This window comes from Phocoena sinus, chromosome 11 (genome assembly GCF_008692025.1).
Source record: "Phocoena sinus isolate mPhoSin1 chromosome 11, mPhoSin1.pri, whole genome shotgun sequence".
Lineage (NCBI taxonomy): Eukaryota > Metazoa > Chordata > Mammalia > Artiodactyla > Phocoenidae > Phocoena > Phocoena sinus.
The window spans coordinates 25,360,854-25,381,120 of NC_045773.1; the positions used below are offsets into that span (position 1 = coordinate 25,360,854).

The 20,267-nt window shown below is 41.8% G+C and overlaps 1 protein-coding gene across 1 annotated transcript in view; it reads left to right on the forward strand.

Annotated features, from left to right (window-relative positions):
* Positions 1 to 20,267, forward strand: part of ADAMTS9 (ADAM metallopeptidase with thrombospondin type 1 motif 9) — a 172,844-nt gene that overhangs the window by 56,158 nt on the left and 96,419 nt on the right. Inside the window, exons 15-22 of the mRNA XM_032648471.1 lie at positions 549 to 666; positions 908 to 1,003; positions 9,112 to 9,278; positions 9,371 to 9,500; positions 10,069 to 10,195; positions 14,882 to 15,092; positions 15,572 to 15,736; positions 17,769 to 17,933. Coding sequence (XP_032504362.1) covers positions 549 to 666; positions 908 to 1,003; positions 9,112 to 9,278; positions 9,371 to 9,500; positions 10,069 to 10,195; positions 14,882 to 15,092; positions 15,572 to 15,736; positions 17,769 to 17,933 — 1,179 coding nt within the window. The remainder of the gene's footprint in view (positions 1 to 548; positions 667 to 907; positions 1,004 to 9,111; positions 9,279 to 9,370; positions 9,501 to 10,068; positions 10,196 to 14,881; positions 15,093 to 15,571; positions 15,737 to 17,768; positions 17,934 to 20,267) is intronic.

Here is a 20,267-nt window from a genome sequence, read left to right on the forward strand (position 1 = left end):
AGGGGATTTCACATAAAATCAAATTTTCCAGTCCCTTTTGAAACATTGGGGTATGTCAACACTGGGCTCCTATTTCTGCATGGCAGCAGTAGCCCGCAGTGGACAGCGGCTGCTCCCTTAAGATGCGGTGTGAGCTCTTTAATGGGATACAGTCCTCAACCTCCCCCTGTTTTTTTTCATTCCTGAGCTATTTTTCTCATTTACTTTACTTACTTGTAGACTAGTGCTTCTCTAACTTTAATCTGTAGACGAAGCACTTAAGGGTCTTATTAGCATGCCAGAAAAATCTACTCTGACTCAGTACATCTGGGTGGGGCCTAAGATTCTGCATCCCCAACATCACTGGGGATGCCCATGGCTGCTGGTCCAAGGACCACATTTTCCCACAGCAAGGCTAAAGACAATTTGAGTTCCCAGCCCTTGAAAGTTTAAAGAGACTTAAAAGTTCTTGTCATTTTGAATGCACCTCATTCAAAGAAACACATTACTTATCATTTTATAATCTCTCTAATACTTACCATGTATTTCAACTGTTTTCTTTTTAAAAGCAAGCTGGATGCGATCATGTTTTAAACTCAAAAGCCCGGAGAGATAAATGTGGGGTTTGTGGTGGCGATAATTCTTCGTGCAAAACAGTGGCAGGAACATTTAATACAGTACATTATGGTAAGAATTTGTTCCTAAGAACCATGAGAAGGAAAATAGTCAAAGTGTAAACATTGTTAACCACGTGTAATATGTAAAAGTATTCATGTCAAGTGTAAAATGAGTCTTGATAAGGTACATTACCCATAAGGCACCTAATAGTGAGAATTATATTGTATTCCTTTGTTGCCACCTTTTACACCATGCTTAGAGAAAATGAACCAATCTGTGGAATGCTCAATTTCTGCTCACTTCTTTCCAGGTTACAATGTTGTGGTCCGAATTCCAGCTGGTGCTACCAGTATCGATGTGCGGCAGCACAGTTTCTCAGGGAAATCAGAGGATGATAACTACTTAGGTGAGATGGGTGCCCCCTGCCATTTGCAGGAATTCTGGTTCTCTGGAGCAGTTGGCAGAGGCTACTTCCTTTCCCCTACAGCAGGTGGACAGATTTCAGATGTCATGTATTTTCATAAAAGAAAGAAGTTGATCTTGAAACTCATTATTTTATTTCTCCCTTGTACATTATACCCTTAGCCTGTTGATTTAAGAGTTGTGTAGTTATAGTAGTCAATATCAAGGAATTGACTCTGGGTCTTAGAAAATGGGCTCCATTAACATCTTTATTGGAGTATAATTGCTTTACAATGGTGTGTTAGTTTCTGCTGTATAACAGGGTGAATCAGCTATACATATACATATATCCCCATATATCCCCAAATCAAATTTTGGAAGTATTTGCCTTGTAAGTTTAGCCTACAATCATTGCTCTTTTTGAGTCTTTAAAAAAAAAAAAAAAATCTGTCCTTTGGGTAACTGACATGCCAGTGTTGTAGTAGAGGTGTTAGTTGACTTAACCAATAGCAGACCACAGGTGGACTTATTCAACATTTCATTATTCCCAGTCATTCCAAAAGGTTCTATACTGGCAATATGTTTCTTATGTCATTGCTAACATGGCCCATCTTGTTACTTCATAGTTTCTTCATCTTTCTCTCACCATGGCCAGGCACATGATTAATTCATATCTCTTCCTGTTTTCAAAGCACAGCTCACCAACAACCCTGTGTTCATTTTCAACTGTTTGCTCAGCCCAGTCCCACTTCAGATTATCATTCCGTAAACTTCCATAAGTGATTAGGAAATTCACCCAATTATTTTTCATTAAAAAAAGAACATGGGGACTGGGGTAATGACAGAAAGGGATTCAGCTAGTCACCTTGCACAGCCAGCATCTTCTGAAAAGCGGCACGACTTGCACTCAGATCTAGAAGAAATCAGGGCAGTCTTGCTGGGCAGTTTTTAAAAGAAATGAATGGACTTTCTTATAATGTCCAGGCAGGGACTCCATGCATCTGAATACCGCCTCTGCAGAGGCTTAGCCCAAACATCTGGAAATATTGAGTTAGAAATGAGAATTTGTTGGATTGAATTAGAACCCATATCTATATTTTGGAATGTCTGCATGAAATCGTTTATAGATAAGCAATGACCCTTTAGCCAAGCGTGCTAATTAAATATAACATTTATACATGCCTCTGTTGTAGCATTTTCTGCAATGTCTCATCATTCATTCAGCCAGCCATTCATTTAATATGTGCCAGGCCCTGTTCTAGGCACAATGAACAAAACAGAACAAAAACATTAAAAAAATAAATTAAAATTTCTGTCTTCTTAGAACTTTTTACTGGAAGGAGATAGACAATAAACAGGTAATAGAAGGTAATAAGTAAAATTAGAAAACAGAGCAGCATAAAGGAAATTGGGACACTGAGAGTGGGTGGGAACAGTGGAGTTGAAATGCTTGAATTGTAGTGAGAGACAATGGCTGTCTAGGGGAAGAGCATTCCAGGCAGAGGGAACAGCCGATGTGAAATCCTTAAAAGGGGAATATGTCTAGTTTGTTCCAAGGATAGAGGGAGGCCAGTGTGGCTGGAGCTTTGTAAGCACAGAGGAGAGTCCCAGATGAGATTAAACAGGTTTCAGGACTAGATCATATAGGGCCATATAATCATTGAAAGGACTTGAACTTTGAAAGACGAGGGTAGCTACTAGAGGTTTTGAACCAAGGAAAAACATGATATAATCATATTTATATTTTTTAAAGAGTACCCTGGCTGTTACGTTGAGAATAGACGGGGTCGGTAGGTAGGGTACAGGGTAGAAACAGAAAGATGGGTTAGAAAGTTCTTGCAGTAGTCAGAGAGATGTGCTGGCGGCTTGTCCCCAGGTGGGAGCAGTGGAATTGGCAGTACGCAGTCAAATTCCGGATATCTTTTGAGGGTAGAGCCATCATGATTAGTGGATGGGTTGAATATGGTGTATGAGAGAAAGAGAAGGGTCAAGGATGACTCCATGGTTTTGACCTGAGCAGCCAAAAGGATGCAGTCACCATCCACTCAGTTGAGACTTGTTCCTTATTTATCCATGTGACCACTAGTGTTTTAGGGTCAGAAGCTGTGTCTTTATATTTTTACCTCCTGATAGGAAGCCTTCACATGATATGAACTAAGTACATGATGGCTGAATTATTGAATAATTATTGAATAATAATTACTGCTCATGCTGTCTTCACTTACTGAGTACCTGCCATGTGCCTAATGGGGGGATGGAGTTATGATGGAAATATACAGAATCATTCCTTCTTTAAAGACTGTAAAATCTTACTTGGAATCAATTCTCAGTGGTTGCATCAGCTTTTCCTCACCCTAAATATGCAAATGAGTGGTACCTTTTAAAACAGTTAACAAGGTTCTTGAGGACCCTATCCAAATTATTTTTGGGGAATCCCACATTTCTCCTTCAACCAGTGTGCACAATGGGTCAAGCACTTTTCTTCGTGGACTGCATTATAAATTAGAACCTGTGACTGCTGTGGCCTTACTACTTCCTAATTAAATCCAGCAGCATTGCATGCAGCCCCCTTTATTGGTTAATTTCCTGAGAGCCAAACACCATGTTGAGCTGTTCCTTTCTTCTCATCGAAAAGGAGAAGGATTCTCCACTGTTATTCTCCTTCTTGGAAAAATAATCTCTTTCCAAGCAGTGGCCTCAGTTCAATTCAACTTCATCAGCCAGGTCAGGTGCCTGAATTGGGGAGGGCCTTCTTATATCCTTTTATTTATCGCTAGAGGTTTCTTAATCTCCTTGTAGAGAATGAAAGCAAAATTAAAGAAGATTTGTCATCTGGGACAGACAGTCTGAGGTAGTCATGGCTCTTTAATGGAATATTATGGGAAAGTTACCTGTTGGCCAAAGAACGTCTCTCTGGAAACAAATGAAAAGTCCAAGCAAAGATGGCGAGTCACAGTTCACCGAGCATGAGGGTCAAGACCTTAGAGCCTTTGAACCTTACAGTGGTTTCTTAACAAGTTAGGAGGAATATGATGTTGTCATCAAATCTGCCGGGTGTAAATGTTTACTCTTGGCTTGAAGGAAGGCGCAGCAAGTGCTCTAAGAATATTTTAAAGCCCCCAGTTGAGTCTTGCTGGAGGCCAGTCCTAGCTGTTCGGTTGCTAAGCGATCATCTGTATACCTCACATTTTTTTTTCAAGGTCAGTCAAGCCATACTCTTTTCGCATGTGTTGGTGAAGGAGCGGTTTCCAGGAGAGAGGGCCTTTGTAGCAGCCCAGCTCTGATGGGTGAAATGGGGGGGAAACCAACCCAGGAAATTAGCTCCCTAATCGCATTAGTGGGAGGTTGGGCAGTAGACTGTTGTTTTCAGGAAACTATTTGTTTCACAAGGTACCGAAGCAGAAAGTCTCCATGTCAAAGGTCATCCTTTCAGCATAGACCCCTCCCTCCCGTTGGGTTAAAGCCAAGTTGCACCCAGTGCTACCATGTTCGTGTTTTCTTTAGGAGAAAAAGGAGCCATTTCCATGGTGCTTATTTGTCTACAGGACACTTAGCCCTTGATTAATGGTGGCAGTGGGAAGACAGGAATCGATTCACTTCAAGATAAAGCAGGAACTCCATTTCACCTGATGACTCCTATCTCCTTTCCTACTCACCATCTAATGGGATGAGGAGCATGCAGTGAAGGGTGAAATGCCCCCAGGTCAGCATAAGCATGAGAGGAAGCCTGGAGACATTGGAAAGGAGCCCCAGAATTAACATAGGATAGATGATTGCTCTTTGAATACAGCCAGAACTGGATTATCGCTTAATTTACAGAACTGGCCTTGTGACATTTCGTTTCCCCCCTTTAGTGAAACATCAGCTGAGTAGCTAGCATGCGACCTCGCTTGAAAGAACTGGGTGATTTTTCTGGCAGCACATCCTGCCACCGCCATGTAAGTGACCCACGTTAGGAGGCAGCCTCAGGAGGCCTGAGGTGCCACAGAAACAACCTCGTCTCCAACCAGTGACCCACTGAAACTCCTACATCTTGCGTGGCTGGTGGGTCTCACGCTACAGGAGCTGCAGGGGAGATGAGGTTGTCAGAGGTTTACACTGACGGGGAAACAGTTATTTGGCTGGAAGCTCTCTGTTCTCCTTGTCACGAATGTCAGGTTCCATCAATCACTTGTTCTTTCGACATCGTTGACTGAGCACCTACTATGGACTGGGATCTTTCTTAGGCTTAGAAAAGTGCATTTTTAAATGTTGGCTTTACTTAAAGAGGCTCATGCAGTCTAGCAGAACAAATATCTTAAATTTTTAAAAATCTGTAGCTAAACATATTTGCTTTCAATTTGTACGTAAGATAACGCCTGGATTCATTCACTCATTTCATGGATATGTGTTGACCTTCTTCTTAGAAAACTTTAGTGGTTAACAGGCTCTGGAGACACACTTCCACGATTAGAAGTCACCTGGCCTCAGAAAATATTTTAATAATGTTTAAGTCATGCTTTTCTTATCCATGAATTAAGCAAGTATAGAAGTGTGATGAGGAGATAATGCATTTGAAGGCATTTTGACCCACCAGCTACCAAATCCTATATGCACTATCCTGCTCAATTCTATAAGAAATCCATTATACAGAGGACGAAACTGAGGCTCAGAGAGGTTGAATAACTTACCCAAGGTCACATGAACAGAAAATGGGAAAAGAGTTAAAATCCTTATTGGTCTGACCTCAGACCCTGTACGCTTAACCACTTCACTTTACTACCTCCATATAGAAAAATGTGTAGCTGACCTGGGGATGAACATGACTGCGGTTGAGGCTTATTGGTGGGAGGGAATGGTGAGGTTGGAAGAATAGGTCGTGATAAGATTTGTAAAGATACAGGAAGGTGATGCTAAGGAGTTTGAGCTACGTTCTGTTGGTAGTAGAGGGACAATCAAAGGATTTTGGATCAAGAAGAAGAAGCCAAGATCCTGGATTGCCTATTTCAAAAGATTATCTTTTCAAAAGCTTTTGTTCCTGTGTCACCACTTTCTTCCCAACCATTTCCAATGAAGGCATCTTACTTTTACCTCAGGGCCAAGATGGGGCTTATGAGGTAGGAGTTCTGGTAGATGAAGCGCAGGTTTAGGGATCAAATTTGATGCAATTAATTCCTGATCCTGCGAAGAGCAGTCCTTGCATCGGTATAGTGCCCAGCTGGGTGAACTCGGTGAGGTTCCCGTGTCCTCGAAAACAGGGACACTACTGCTACTGAGCCACAGGGAATATTCAGAGCTTCATTGAAGCCTTCATTAATTTCCACACAAGGGTATGATATCTGCTTGCCCTAAATCCTCTCAACCTCTTCTACATATGCATTGCTTCTGGTCTACTTCTGGTGAAAGACAATGCATCACCTGCATCAGCGAAGGGCAGGTTAGGATCTGGCAGACGCCTAAGATAACTTGGCTCCCGCCATCCCACAACCAAGACAGATGTCATCAATGATGCTGAGACACGATGCTGTCAGGGAATCCTGTTCTGCGTAGTTTCTTGAATGGCTAGTACCAAATGATTGACATTTGTGTCTGGGAGGACACCTGTTTGCCAACCCTGGGTCCAGTTTCCACATTCCTTTTATTCACCTAAATACATGGCCTGTGCATTTCAAGGGACCCCTTGCTGCCAAGATTTGCTAATCGTGCACAACTTACAGAAGGTTACTGGCCTCTTTCTAGTATTTTGTTTCGGGCTCAAATGTTTAATAGCTCTGCTTTCTTGAGTACCCGCTACATGTCAAGCTCAAAACATGGGAGAATTCATTATTCAAAGAGCAGTAGTACTGGAAAAAAAAAAAAGGTACTTAAAATAAAACCAAACTTTTATGGTAAATACTAGGGGGAAGATATGATTGGGATAGGATTTGATTTGATCATGATATGATTGGGATTTTATCTTGAGAAATTAATCAAAAAGTATAAAAATAAATTTTATTTTTTCGTATATCCAACAGAATTGTATTTTGATTTTAATCATGCCCACGTTTTTAGAATGGAGAATAAGCAATTAATAAATATTTTCCCTAAGTTTTCCAGTCAAGTCATGTGATAGAGTGGTACATTCTTTGCTTAAAGTTTGAATTTGACAGTAAAATCTGAAAACGAACCATTTTTTAAAAAGCTTCCTGAGGTTTTTTTTTTTTTTTTTTTTTTTTTTTTGCGGTACGCGGGCCTCTCACTGTTGTGGCCTCTCCCGTTGCGGAGCACAGACTCCAGACGCGCAGGCTCAGTGGCCATGGCTCACGGGCCCAGCCGCTCCGCGGCATGTGGGATCTTCCCGGACCGGGGCACGAACCCGTGTCCCCTGCATCGGCAGGCGGACTCTCAACCACTGCGCCACCAGGGAAGCCCCTTCCTGAGGTTTTTATTCACTTTCCCAGTAGTCTCTCTTGACACTTGGATGAGTAAATTATTCCTTCTGAAGCAGCTGTCATCTCATCTTCTTTGTCCATTTTTATTTCCTTTTCTTAAATGTCTAACTGGTCTAACTCTGTCATGTTCTTAGTGGCCAGTGTTTTGGCACTTGACTCAAGCTGTTCTCTAACATTCCTTGTTCAGCTTCACTGGTTGTTGCATCTTTTGCAAGATTCACAGTGGATTCATTCATTCTTCCCCCAAAAAACTATTTTTTGAGCATCTACCATGTGTTCTTTCAGAAGCTGAGATATAGCTGTGAATAAAACAGTCCAAAGCTCCTTGCTTACATTCCTGTTTGGAGAGAGAGAGCATAAACAAAGTGATATGGAGAAAAATTAAGGTGGGAAGTGGGATAGGAAGTATGGAATCTGTGTTTCCAATGGGAGGGGCTTGCAGTTTTAAAAACAATGATCCAGGTAGGTTTTACCATGTAACAAATTATCTCAAGATCTAGTGGCTTACAACAACAAGTATATATAATATCCCAGTTTCTGTGTGTCAGGAATCTGGGAGCAGCATAGCTGGGTGTTTCAGGCTTAAGGTCTCTCCTGAAGTGGCTGTGAAGACTTCAGTGAGGGCTGTGATCCTGTCCGAAAGCTTGACTGGGGCTAGCAGATCCACTTACCAGATGCCTCACGTAGGTGCTATTGGCAGTAGGCTTTGGTTCCTCACTGATTTTTGCAAGACGCCTCTCAATGAGGCTGCTTGAGTATCCTCACAACATGGCATCTGACTTCTCTCCTAAAGCCAGAGATTCAAGGAAGAGCAAGGTGGAGCCCTAATGCCTTTGACCTGGCCCTGGAAATCACCGTATCCTAGTGGTTACACAGTGCTACTATTATTACATCCGTGCCACTCAGTGTGGTAGGGAACAGCGCAGGTGTGACCATCAAAAGGCAAGGATTGTTGGGGCCATATTGGAGGCTGGCTACCTCAGGGGGCCTCGCCAAAGAAGTGATATTTGAGCATCATATTGGCTATGGATTTCTACATTTCAACATCTGTGTAAACAGAGAAAACTAACAAAGATTCAGTAGGTTCAGCTAATTCTCATATGAAGTAGAAAGGGTTATTTGTGTGGGAACCAATTTTGTAAGTGTTCCTTTTATTAATATGTATTTTTAAATCATAAAACTTTTTTTCTTCTTTTAAATTGGGGTAGTGTTGGTTTATAACGTTATATAAGTTTCACATGTACAGCAGTATATTTCTGCTTCTGTATATACTACAGCTTGCTCACCACGAAAAATTTAGTCTCCATCCATCACCATCCAGTTGATCTCCTTTACCCTTTTTGCCCCCCGCCCCGCCCCTTCTCCTCTGGTAACCACAGCTCATGGCTTCCATCCGTAATCCTGTGTTTGCAGGGCTTGTATCAAAAACCCCAGGCTAATTAGCACGCTTGTATTATATTTCTAATTTTCAAGGGCACCATGAAGGGGAGGTGTTTTATCTCCACTTAAGAGATAAAGAGATCAAGACCGAGAGGAGGAAAGTGATGTCCCAAGGCCACATAGTTGCCAAGTGGTAAAGTTCGGATTTGAGCCTGTGCGTGTCTGGCTGAACAGTCTACGTTCTTCACACTCTGGCTGTCTGCCTATCAAAGTATTATTTCAGGTGGCAGCAAATCAATGAATTCTCTTTTCTCATCTTTAGCTTTATCAAGCAGTAAAGGTGAATTCTTGCTAAATGGAGACTTTGTTGTCACAATGTCCAAAAGGGAAATCCGGGTTGGGAACGCCGTGATAGAGTACAGCGGGTCCGACAACGTAGTGGAAAGAATCAACTCCACAGATCGCATTGAACAAGAACTTTTGCTTCAGGTAAAAACCTGGCAATGAGCCCATGCCCATTTTCTAACTCCAAGAATCACCAGGCCCATACACATCCTTTCCATTTTGTCTGCACATCCCAGGTGTTGTCCGTGGGAAAGTTATACAACCCTGATGTGCGCTATTCTTTCAATATTCCAATTGAAGACAAACCCCAGCAGTTTTACTGGAACAGTCATGGACCCTGGCAAGCATGCAGCAAACCCTGCCAAGGTATCTACTTTTAGGTTGAGTTTGGGGGATTCAAGGTGTTTTTTATTTCTTTGGAAGCAGCCGAATGCAATCTATAAACCTTTCGATCTGCATGCATTTTCTAATCTTTTTCTGCATCTATCTGGTCACTTTGGGCTGGCAAGTTGAGCTGTTTAAGGGATTCAGGATATGCTAGGTTTCCTCGTTATGTGTGAAGCCAAGCAAAATCAGCTCTGCCAAGCTGATTTTCCAGAGACATAGATTTAGTAGTCGTATTATGTGATTGATCTTGTTTCCTTTTGTCTACAGTATGAGTTGTCAAACTACAGCCAGTGGGCTGAATCCAGCCCACTTCCTGCTTTTATAAATAAAGTTTTATTGCAACACGGACATACCAATTTTTTACATTTGTAAGCAGCTGCTTTTGCTGTATAACAAGAGTTTAGTAGCTGCGACAGAAGTCATGTGGCCCACAAAACCAAAAATATTGACTATCTAACCCTTTACAGAAGATGTTTGCCAGTCCCTGGTCTAAATAGTTTATGGAATAGGCTACTTTGTCTGAATAATTTTTTTCCTCCTTGCTTAGGGGAGCGGAAACGAAAACCTGTTTGTACCAGGGAATCTGATCAGCTTACAGTTTCTGATCAAAGATGTGATCGGCTGCCCCAGCCAGCACCCATTGCTGAACCGTGCGGCACAGACTGTGACCTGAGGTGAGGCCAGTGTTTCCTCATGGTCTTTAGTACTGAGTTGTGAGGGTTTTGTAGGAGGTCTCTGCACGTGAGAAGCAGGTGTGGTTGTTAGTCTTTAGACTCCCTTCCTTGTGTTTCAGTGAAATAAGCTTTAGCCAATTTTCCATCCCTCTGAAACTGATTAAGACATATACCTGCAGGTTTCTGGTTCTTCTCCTGAGAATTAGAAACAACTACTAGAGTATGGCACTTGCCAAAAAAAGTTCTCATTTGACCCTCACAACTCGCTGCATAGGTGTTATCATGAGGGAGTTACGTCAAATGCAAAAGTTTGTTAGGAAAGGCAACAGAAAAGAGGTAAACTCATCCATCAAGGTACCCATAATGCTCTGTATCCACCCACAGTGTTTATCACCCAGTATGAGAACTTTTACGTACGTGAAAGTTGCAACGCACTAATGTAGAGTTACGGAGGGAACTAGAAGAAAATTTATATAGAGATATCTAGATATGCAAACAGTTCTATATTTAAGAAAAATCTGAAATCTGAGGCAAGAAATGGCGAGTGAATAGAGAATTATCAAGCTTTTCCATTTCTCTTGGTGAAAAGGAACAACTCTGAGGAGTTTTCTGCTCCATGTCTGTTGCCCGCCCTACTTGCATTCCCTTAGATTTCACTTCCCCACTGACTGAATCCAGCTGGGGCCGGTAGAGTCTCAAAGGATCAGTGCAGATATTGTGGAACACCTGCCTGCAGCACTGAGCACGCTCTTATAATCCCAAGGAAGGCGGGTTTGTACAAAGAACCGCAAGTAATAGAACATGACCATAAAAAAAAAAAATGATTTTTGAAGAACCCTGTTTAAAGTTTATGCAAGGAGCACCAAGTTGAGGTGGAGATCATGTCTAAACTGTTTCTTCGAGAAACTAATATTTTTCACTTCAATCAGATTCTAAAATAAGCTGCCATTAGTTGGTGATGATGCTGGCGAATTGGATGTTCTCCGGAGTTTCTCCTGCATTAGAAGCTTTCTGACGGAGAACAAAAATTAAGCAAATTGTACAAAGTGAATGCACTGAAAGGTAGCCTTGGATCCATGATACTTTTATGTAGAATTACGAAGATATCAACTGGATTTCTTTTCACTTTGTATTAATGGTTTACGTGGAATTACATGCTACTCAGAACTTGGTTAGAGAATAAAATACCAAGGGTAATAATAATAATAATAGCAGCAGCTACTTTTTGTGAGTACCTGTCATGTGTGTTAAATGCTACACATGCCTTGTCTCATTTAATCCTCCTAGTAGCCCTATGAAATGGATCCTACTTGCCCCCATTTCACAGATGAGGAAGCTGAGCCTCTGTGAGGTTACGTGTCCTGCCTGGAGTCACTTAGCTAATAAGTGTTGAGCTTGTATTTGCACTTTCTGATTCTGATTTTTATTAAAACTCATTTCACAATAGCTAGGTAAATAAAGTCAGGTCTTAAAGTCTTTGCATTTCATATAGTAGGTATATCAAAGGTACTATTCTAAATTCCCCATTTGGAGAAAGCCACCTGTTTTTTTTTATACTTAACATAAAAAAAGAAAAAAAAACAAACACCTTAAACTCTGCTGATACCAAAGGAGGACAGTAGCTCAGGGAACCGGCTTGGGTGATGATAGCACCTCTGGCTGATTAAAGAAAAGAATGTGAAGGAATTTTAGCCATGCCTTTTGGTAGACGTGTCTATGGTAGAAGTGACAGACCTTGTGGCGGAGAATTTAGAAATAAAAAGAATAAAAGGGGAAGTTTAGGATTAGTTTTTAAAGCCTCATAACTAGACAGGTGCATGCTCATGTCTGAAATTAAGTAGAAGATCTTACTGATTGACTGATTGCACTGCACAGCTTGTGGGATCTTAGTTCCCCAACCAGGGATTGAACCCTGGCCCTCGGCAGTGTGAGCACAGAGTCCTAACCCCTGGACCCCCAGGGAAGTCCCTAGAAGATTGTGTTTATATGTCAGCATTCAAGCTCATACCTTACTGGCATTTACAGATTGTTGGAAGAATAAAGTTGTTTACTGAAAAACAGGCAAAGGCAGAAACTGAGCCCAAAGAAGGCATTACTGTCTGTCTTCTCTCTGTCAACTTGACAGTGGCTGTTTTTATGATTTATACTAATAATTGCCAAGTATCTTTGTGCAACACTGAAAGATTGGAGAGAAGATTAATACTGGTTACTCAAACTCTACAACAGGTTTTCCCAAAACATTTTTATGGAATGCTAGTTGAACCAGGGCAATCCACAGCAAACCAGTATGTGTGAGAAGTATTACTGACCGTCTTCTCCACTATGTGAAGATTTGTAATTCAGATTAACATTCTGAAGGCCCTGAGAAGTTCTGCAGTAGAGGAACTTGCTTAAATCAGTAGTTCCCCAAATTATTTAATGCCACAATGCTCCACACACCCACTGGAGACATACATTCTTTTCTGTTTTCCACTTATTAACGAAACTTTGCTTTTCTGCAATATAGTAACACATTACAATTGTTACATGACATGAATGAATGAATTCAGAACACTGAAGGTGAGATGACTTTCCAGTGTGATAATAAGTGAAGTTAAGTGATAGCATTTTGAGAACTTTCCTAACGCAGTGCTGTGACCTTTTCACAGACTATGCCACGTTCTCTGCCTGGGTTCTGGGGATTGTGTGAATATCAGGAAAACTCTGGTACACTTTTGCAGCCCAAGCTGCTGGTGCGCTTGTAAGGGGCAGGATTCCTGGCTCCTTTATCCAGGATGGAAAATAACCCTTCCACGAGGAAATGATGATGAAGGCAAAGAGAAGGTAGCTGAGAATCAAAGGGCGGATGAAAGTTCCAGATGCCTCTGTTGAATTGGTCCACATTTTTTGCCTCACTTCCTTAGGGAAGTGAGAGTTTGCCCAGATTAAACTTTGACAGGATGAGATAAAGCACTGTTTTACAATCCCCATGTAACATGTTCCGGTTAGAAATAAATCCTCCAAATACTATGTCACTCCCATGGAAAATCTCAGTAGCCCACTTTACATGCCAAATGTAGGAGTGGGTCAACTCTGACCTACTTTTGAGCATTTGTGAGGAATTCCAAGATAAGCTTGTGTCCAGTGCTCTTCTTCTCTTCCTGAGTGTAGAAGGGAGAACTTTTAGGACATTGGTATTTGGCAAGCCACAGAGTTTATGAGCAGGAGAGAATTAACGATCAAGAGCAAATTCAAACGAAGATTATAAAGAAATCATCCTTTTGGGATTGCTAAGTTTGATCAACGAAACACGTTTCAAGCTCATTTTTTAGACTATTCTATTCATTTTAAGCATTTTTTTTTCTTTTTTAAGCTCTAGCTCCATTGCTGGAGCATTAAAAGAACCACTTGATTTATCAGTACGTACTGAGCACCTACTGTGTGCCAAAAAAGTCTTATAGGTACTAGGGATATAAAGTTGACAAAAATTTGTTAGATTCAAATCTACTATTAAAAGTGAATAATCATGGGACCGGAAGGGATGAATAGGTGGAGCACAGAGAATTTTTACGTCTGTGTGGTACTGTAATGGTGGATATATATTCACTAAGCATATGTCTAAACCCATAGAATATATAACATCAAGAGTGAACCCTAATGTAAACTATAGACTTCAGTTGATAATGATGTGATAACGTAGGTTCATCAGTTGTAACAGATGTCCCACTCTGGTGGGGAGTGCTGATGATGGGGAGGCTCTGCATATGTGAGGGCAGGGGTATGTGGGAAATCTCTGTACCTTCCTCTCGGTTTTGTCGTGGACCTAAAACCGCTCTAAAAAAAAAGAGTCTTTAAAAAAAAAATTGTGGGACTTCCCTGGTGGTCCAGTGGTTAAGAATCCGCCTTCTGATGCAGGGGACTTGGGTTCGATCCCTGGTCAGAGAACTAAGATCCCACATGCTGCCGGGCAACTAAGCCCATGTGCCGCAACTACTGAGCCCGCCCACTCTGAAGCCCATGTGCCACAATGAAAGATCCCGTGTGCCACAACAAAGATCCCGTGTGCCACAACTAAGACGCTAAACAGCCAAAGAAAAAAAAATTCTAATTGAGTTATATAGACTATGGTCTATGGCTTCAAGCAACTTATAGTCTTTATTCACAGATAATAATGTACACAGTTTAGCATACTTGAAATTCACAATTATAGTCCAAATTATCCATTCCTTTATTAATTCACAGGATGTTCACTGAGCATTTTCCAGCACAGGCCCACATAAAGGAGGTTTCCTAGGGATTGTTTCCAACAATGATTCCCTGTTAAAGCAGCCTCCTTGACAAATGAAAGGCTGGGTTGCATGAACCTTTTAAATATAAAATTACTGTTTTTGCTCTGCTGAATTCCAATGGTTTTTTTTTTTTTTTTTTTTTTGGTTACTTGAATTTCAGATTGACTGTATCGGGGGAGAATCTTCACAAACACAGAACCACTGACTATGACTCTGTGACTTACATGTACATTGGCAGCCATGAAAAATACATGGAAATGCTGGTTTTAAATTGGATTTCAGTAACTGACTGTGGCTTTGCGTTTCATGGTATTTGAGTTAAGGAAGAAAACAGAGCTCAACTCTTCCACCAGTCGAGTCTCAATAAGACATATATATTTAATAGAAATGTCGGTTTCTCCCTGTTGTTTATGCATAGGTGGCACGTGGCCAGCAGGAGTGAATGTAGTGCCCAGTGTGGCTTGGGTTACCGCACATTAGACATCTACTGTGCCAGATACAGCAGGCTAGATGGGAAGACCGAGAAGGTTGATGACAGTTTTTGCAGCAGTCACCCCAAACCAAGCAACCGGGAAAAATGCTCAGGAGAATGTAACACTGGTGGCTGGCGCTATTCTGCTTGGACTGAAGTAAGTTGGTTCTCACTCAGAGAGTCTTCTTCTTGGAGTAAGTCTGATTAGCTGATGATGGCTCCTTGCAGAGCTGCATTGAGAAATCCCATTTAGAGTACCATGATTGATTTATAATGGCTGCCCCTATTAAAACTGCAGAAGAGTACCATGATTGATTTGTAATGTCTGATGTGGGCATGGCATGTGGAAAATTGGGAGTGGTGGAACAACTCAACAGAACACTTTTTTCATATCCCACAAACTATGTCCAATTTTGTTTTCCTTTGCCAGTTTGCTAATATTGACATCAGTGTAAACCTGGTAAATAAATTGGTAACATGAACCGATCCCCCTAAAATAACAACTAGAATTGACCAGGCTTTGTTGGTTGGTTGTTTCTTAAGGACTGGAAGAGACAAGCCAGCCTAGCCAGTATCTTGAGCATGCTTGATGAGAAACTCAGCAATAATTTTATTTCATTTGTTTTGTCCTTTCAGTGTTCTAAAAGCTGTGATGGTGGAAGCCAGAGGAGAAGGGCTATTTGTGTCAACACCCGTAATGACGTACTTGATGATAGCAAATGCACGCATCAAGAGAAAGTCACCATTCAGAAGTGCAACGAGTTCCCTTGTCCACAGTGGAAATCAGGAGACTGGTCAGAGGTGAGATGGAAAGGCTGTTACTTCCCCCGGCTCATCTCCGATACTCAATTCTGAGTCTCCCCCAGGTCGGTTCAAGGCTAGACCAGCTGCACCTTTCTCCCACCTCCTCTTGAGGAAACAACTCCAGTCTCCCACCTGCCCCATGACTGTCTTCACTGGACATGACTGGTGTACTGGCGACCCCAGAGTCACAGTGGGTTTATCTGAATCACCCACCGTAGTAGCTTCTGTTGGTTATTTTTTTTCTCCTTTTTTTTTTTTTTTTTTTTTTGAGGTACGCGGGCCTCTCACTGCTGTGGCCTCTCCCGTTGCGGAGCACAGGCTCCGGACGCGCAGGCTCAGCGGCCATGGCTCACGGGCCCAGCCGCCCTGCGGCATGTGGGATCTTCCCGGACCGGGGCACGAACCCGTGTCCCCTGCATCGGCAGGCAGACTCTCAACCACTAGTGCCACCAGGGAAGCCCTGTTAGTGATTTTTGAAGCTCCACCTCCTCACCTTCCCTCCCCCTTGAGCCCTGGCTAAGTTGCTATAAAGGAAATCAGGGCTTTCTTTATTAATTATAAAGCTGCATTGGCTTCGATCTGAAGTCAAAACTAAGATTCCCTGATTTCTTACCTTTGAAATAAGAGAATTAGACCCCAGTGAGTGACCTATTTGATTACCCATCTAGTTGCTAGTGGAAAACTTGGGAAAAAGAGAAAGTAGCTGGCTGAGTATTCCAGATGTATGCTTTGCTTGTCCCTTACCCGATGAAGCAGAAGGCTAACCCTCCATTGTGTAGCGTAGGTGGCCCGAGGACAGCAACTTGCTCTTATAGACAGAGTCAGTATTTCCTGGTGAGATTCTCACCGAGCAAGTGCCTCCCTCCACCTTTCTTCAGGGGAGCCAGTGGCAGGGGAACAGAAATTGCCTTATTTATGGGCCAAGTCAGGAATGTGGCGAAAGAGGTATTTCCCTGCTACAGCTTCTGCATCCATTCCCTTATCTCAGCCGTGCAAGTGCAATATTAACTGTTTACTTTCAACATTAAATAAAATCTGAATCGTAAAAGAATACTATTAACGCCTCTGAAATGGCAGACAAGTAACAGTGCATGTGATTAACAGTGTCTGACTCCTGGACAAATTAACAACAAACCTAGTTCTTATGTTCTATGTTAACTACGTGGCCTTAGCTTCAATTCTAGTATTTAGTTAAAAAAAAAAAAAAAAAAAAAAAGATGAAAGAAGGTATTGGGTCTAAGTTCTACTTAGATAGCTAATACTAGCTTAAGTAACAGACCTTTGCAAAAATACTTAATGAAATGGAAGTGGGAGATATGAAAGTATATATTCAGTATGATCCAACATTCCATAGCTAAAAAGACTGGGAAGAAAACAGCAAAATTTTAATAATAATTATCCCTAGGTAGGTAGTGAGATTTGGGGATCATTATAGTTTTCTCTTTTATGTCTTTCTGTATTTCTCAAGTTTTCTACAATGAAAGTAGATAATAATGATGATGTTATCTATTTATTTAGATTATCTTTAGGACTCATTGAACGAATATGTGCTAAGTACTTCACTTGGATTTTTCTTATTTAGTTTTCACAATTCCTGGCAGTAGGCATTACTGTAGCCCCCATTGTACACATGAGAAAATTGAAGTACAGGGAGATCACTTAGTATCCACAGCTGATTAAAAAACAGTATCAGGATTAAAAACTAGGTTAGTCTGACTCGTAAATTCCCCACCCTTAGCTCTTATGCTACCAAACCATGAATGCTGTTTTTCAGGATTTTACAGCATGATGCTGTGTTAAGTGTATTCTGTGCTTGAAACTGTCCCAGAGCCTGGATAAATACAGAATGAATGAACGAATGCGTGAATGCGTGAAAAGCTTGGACCTTGATGTATTTACAAATTGCAACGACTGAGAGGAATTGCTGTGGGAAAAGAGCACACCTGGCCCTGTTAATCAGTGGCTAATCCCCGGGAACCACAGTACATGGTTCAGAAATGACCCTGACTGGCTGCACCTTTTATTACAGTGCTTGGTCACCTGCGGAAAAGGGCATAAGCACCGCCAGGTCTGGTGTCAGTTTGGCGAAGATCGATTAAACGATAGAATCTGTGACTCTGAGACCAAGCCAGCCTCCATGCAGACCTGTCAGCAGCCAGAATGTGCGTCCTGGCAGGCAGGTCCCTGGGGACAGGTATTTTGAATGATAAAGTTCTTAACTACATTCTTTCCTTCTTATCTGGAGCGGGCCTGCAGAGGGACATTCCAGCGGCCGGGATTTAACCACCATGGCATGTGGCACGCACTGCACCTCCGTGGCGCCAAGTGATGGAAACTCTGCAACCATTTTGCCCCACTTCTGAGAGTTGCCGCTTGGCCTCCTGGAGCTGATTATTCCTTTTCCAGACCCACGTGCGTGTCTTCGCCCTTGGGTTAAAACTGTAGCTTGAGCACACACGAATTTGAACAAATTCACAACAGATCTCATGCCTGGCTGATGTTATCTACTAGAGTGCAGCTGTGGGTCTGTTACAGAATGTGATCCAGCGCCAGTGTCTTTGGCAGGAGGGTCTGGACTGGGATTTGGAAGGGATGTTTTGGCTCCCAGTGTCATGATTCCTACGTTCACCTCTCATAAATTATTCAGACTTTTCAAACAGAATTAATTAGATCAAAGGTTACAGGAATCATCTCTCTTTGAAAGAATCTTTTCCAAGCCCCCAGTGTAGGTTTCACAGTCATTTGAACTGTTCTTAAAGGAGAGAGTGAAAGTCTCCCTTGGGCTTGCACTTAAGAAGCCACTACTCTTGGAATTAAGTCTTTCCTAATATAGAAGCAAAAGCGTTCGGGTACTATTTAAGTAGCACTCCACGTTCCCAAGAGAAGCAAAGCAGCTGCCTGCTGTCACTTGTGTAATCTCTTTAAGAATGACTCTCCCTCCACCCTGTCCAGCCACAGCCTCTTCCCTAGCTTACGTCTTCATTTCCAACATACGTGCAGTAAATGAGAGCAGCTTTATTACTACACCCTTACAATTTCTACCGTTTACATTGGCACTCTTCCTCTCCATTACACAGCATCCTTGGTCAGAATGGCTGATCATGTTTGATCACACTTATTAAACAGGGGGAGTCCACTGATGCCCCAGATCTTGCCTCCTTTTTGTCCATATCTGCTAGCTCTTGTAAATAATAGCAGAAGGAGAGCACAGCTCAGGGCCACTGTTAAGATTTGAATATAACAGCTTTTAGAACTAAAAGGCCTATTTTTTTATGTGTGTTTATACCAGGTCAGTCCTAGCCAGAAATTTGTCCCTCCTTTGACTGAACATGCAATTCAGGGCAACAGACTTTCTTAAAATATTGAAGAATAATGCATGTTCATAAAAGAAGTTTTGCAAAAAGTAACTTAGCAAAAAGAAGAAAAGCACACTCCTAGCTCTACACTGCAGAGTTAATACATTTATGATTGCCTCCTTATGTTTTAAAAACTAAAAATAGGATTGCATTTCATCAATTTTTTGTTAATTGAAGTAAAACTCACAAAACAAAATTAACCATTTTAAAGTGAACAAATCAGTGGCATTTAGTACATTCAGAATGTTGTACAACCACCACCTCTATCTAGTTCCAAAACATTTTTGTCACCCCAAAATACTCATTAAGCAGTTACTCCCCATTTCCCCTTCACCCCTGCAGCCAACAATCTGCTTTCTACCTCCATGGATTTACTTATTCTAAGTATTTCGTACAAATGGAATCATACAATACGTGACTGTTTGTGTCTCCAGCTTCTTTCACATAGCATGATTTTTTTTTTTTTTTTTTTTTTTGCGGTACGCGGGCCTCTCACTGTTGTGGACTCCCGTTGCGGAGTACAGGCTCCGGACGCGCAGGCCCAGCAGCCATGGCTCACAGGCCCAGCCGCTCCGCGGCATGTGGGATCTTCCCAGACCGGGGCATGAACCCGTGTCCCCTGCATCGGCAGGCGGACTCTCAACCACTGCACCACGAGGGAAGCCCAGCATGATGTTTTTAAGGTTCATCCATGTTGTAGCACACATATGTACCTCATTCCTTTTTATGGCTGCATAATATTCCATGTATGGATATCCCGTAATTTGTTCATCCATTTATCCCTCTACAGACATTTGGGTTGTTTGCACCTTTTGGCTATGGTGCATAGTACTTAATTCTTCTATAAATGTTTGGTAGAATTCACCAGTGAAGCCATCTGGTCCTGGACTTCTCTTTATTAAGAGGTCTTTGATTACTGAGTCAATCTTTTTACTTCTTATAGGTCTGTTCAAATGTCCTGTTTCTTTTTAAGTCAGGTTTTGTGATTTTTTGTGTTTCTGGGTAATTAGTATGTGTTTGGAAATTTGTGTGTTTCATCTAGATTGTCTAACATGTTGGCATATAATTGTTCACCGTACTTTCATTATCCTTTTTTATTGCTGTAGAGTCAGCAGCAGTGCCCTTGCTTTCATTTCTGATTTTAGTTGTTTGCGTCTTCTCTCGTTTTAGTC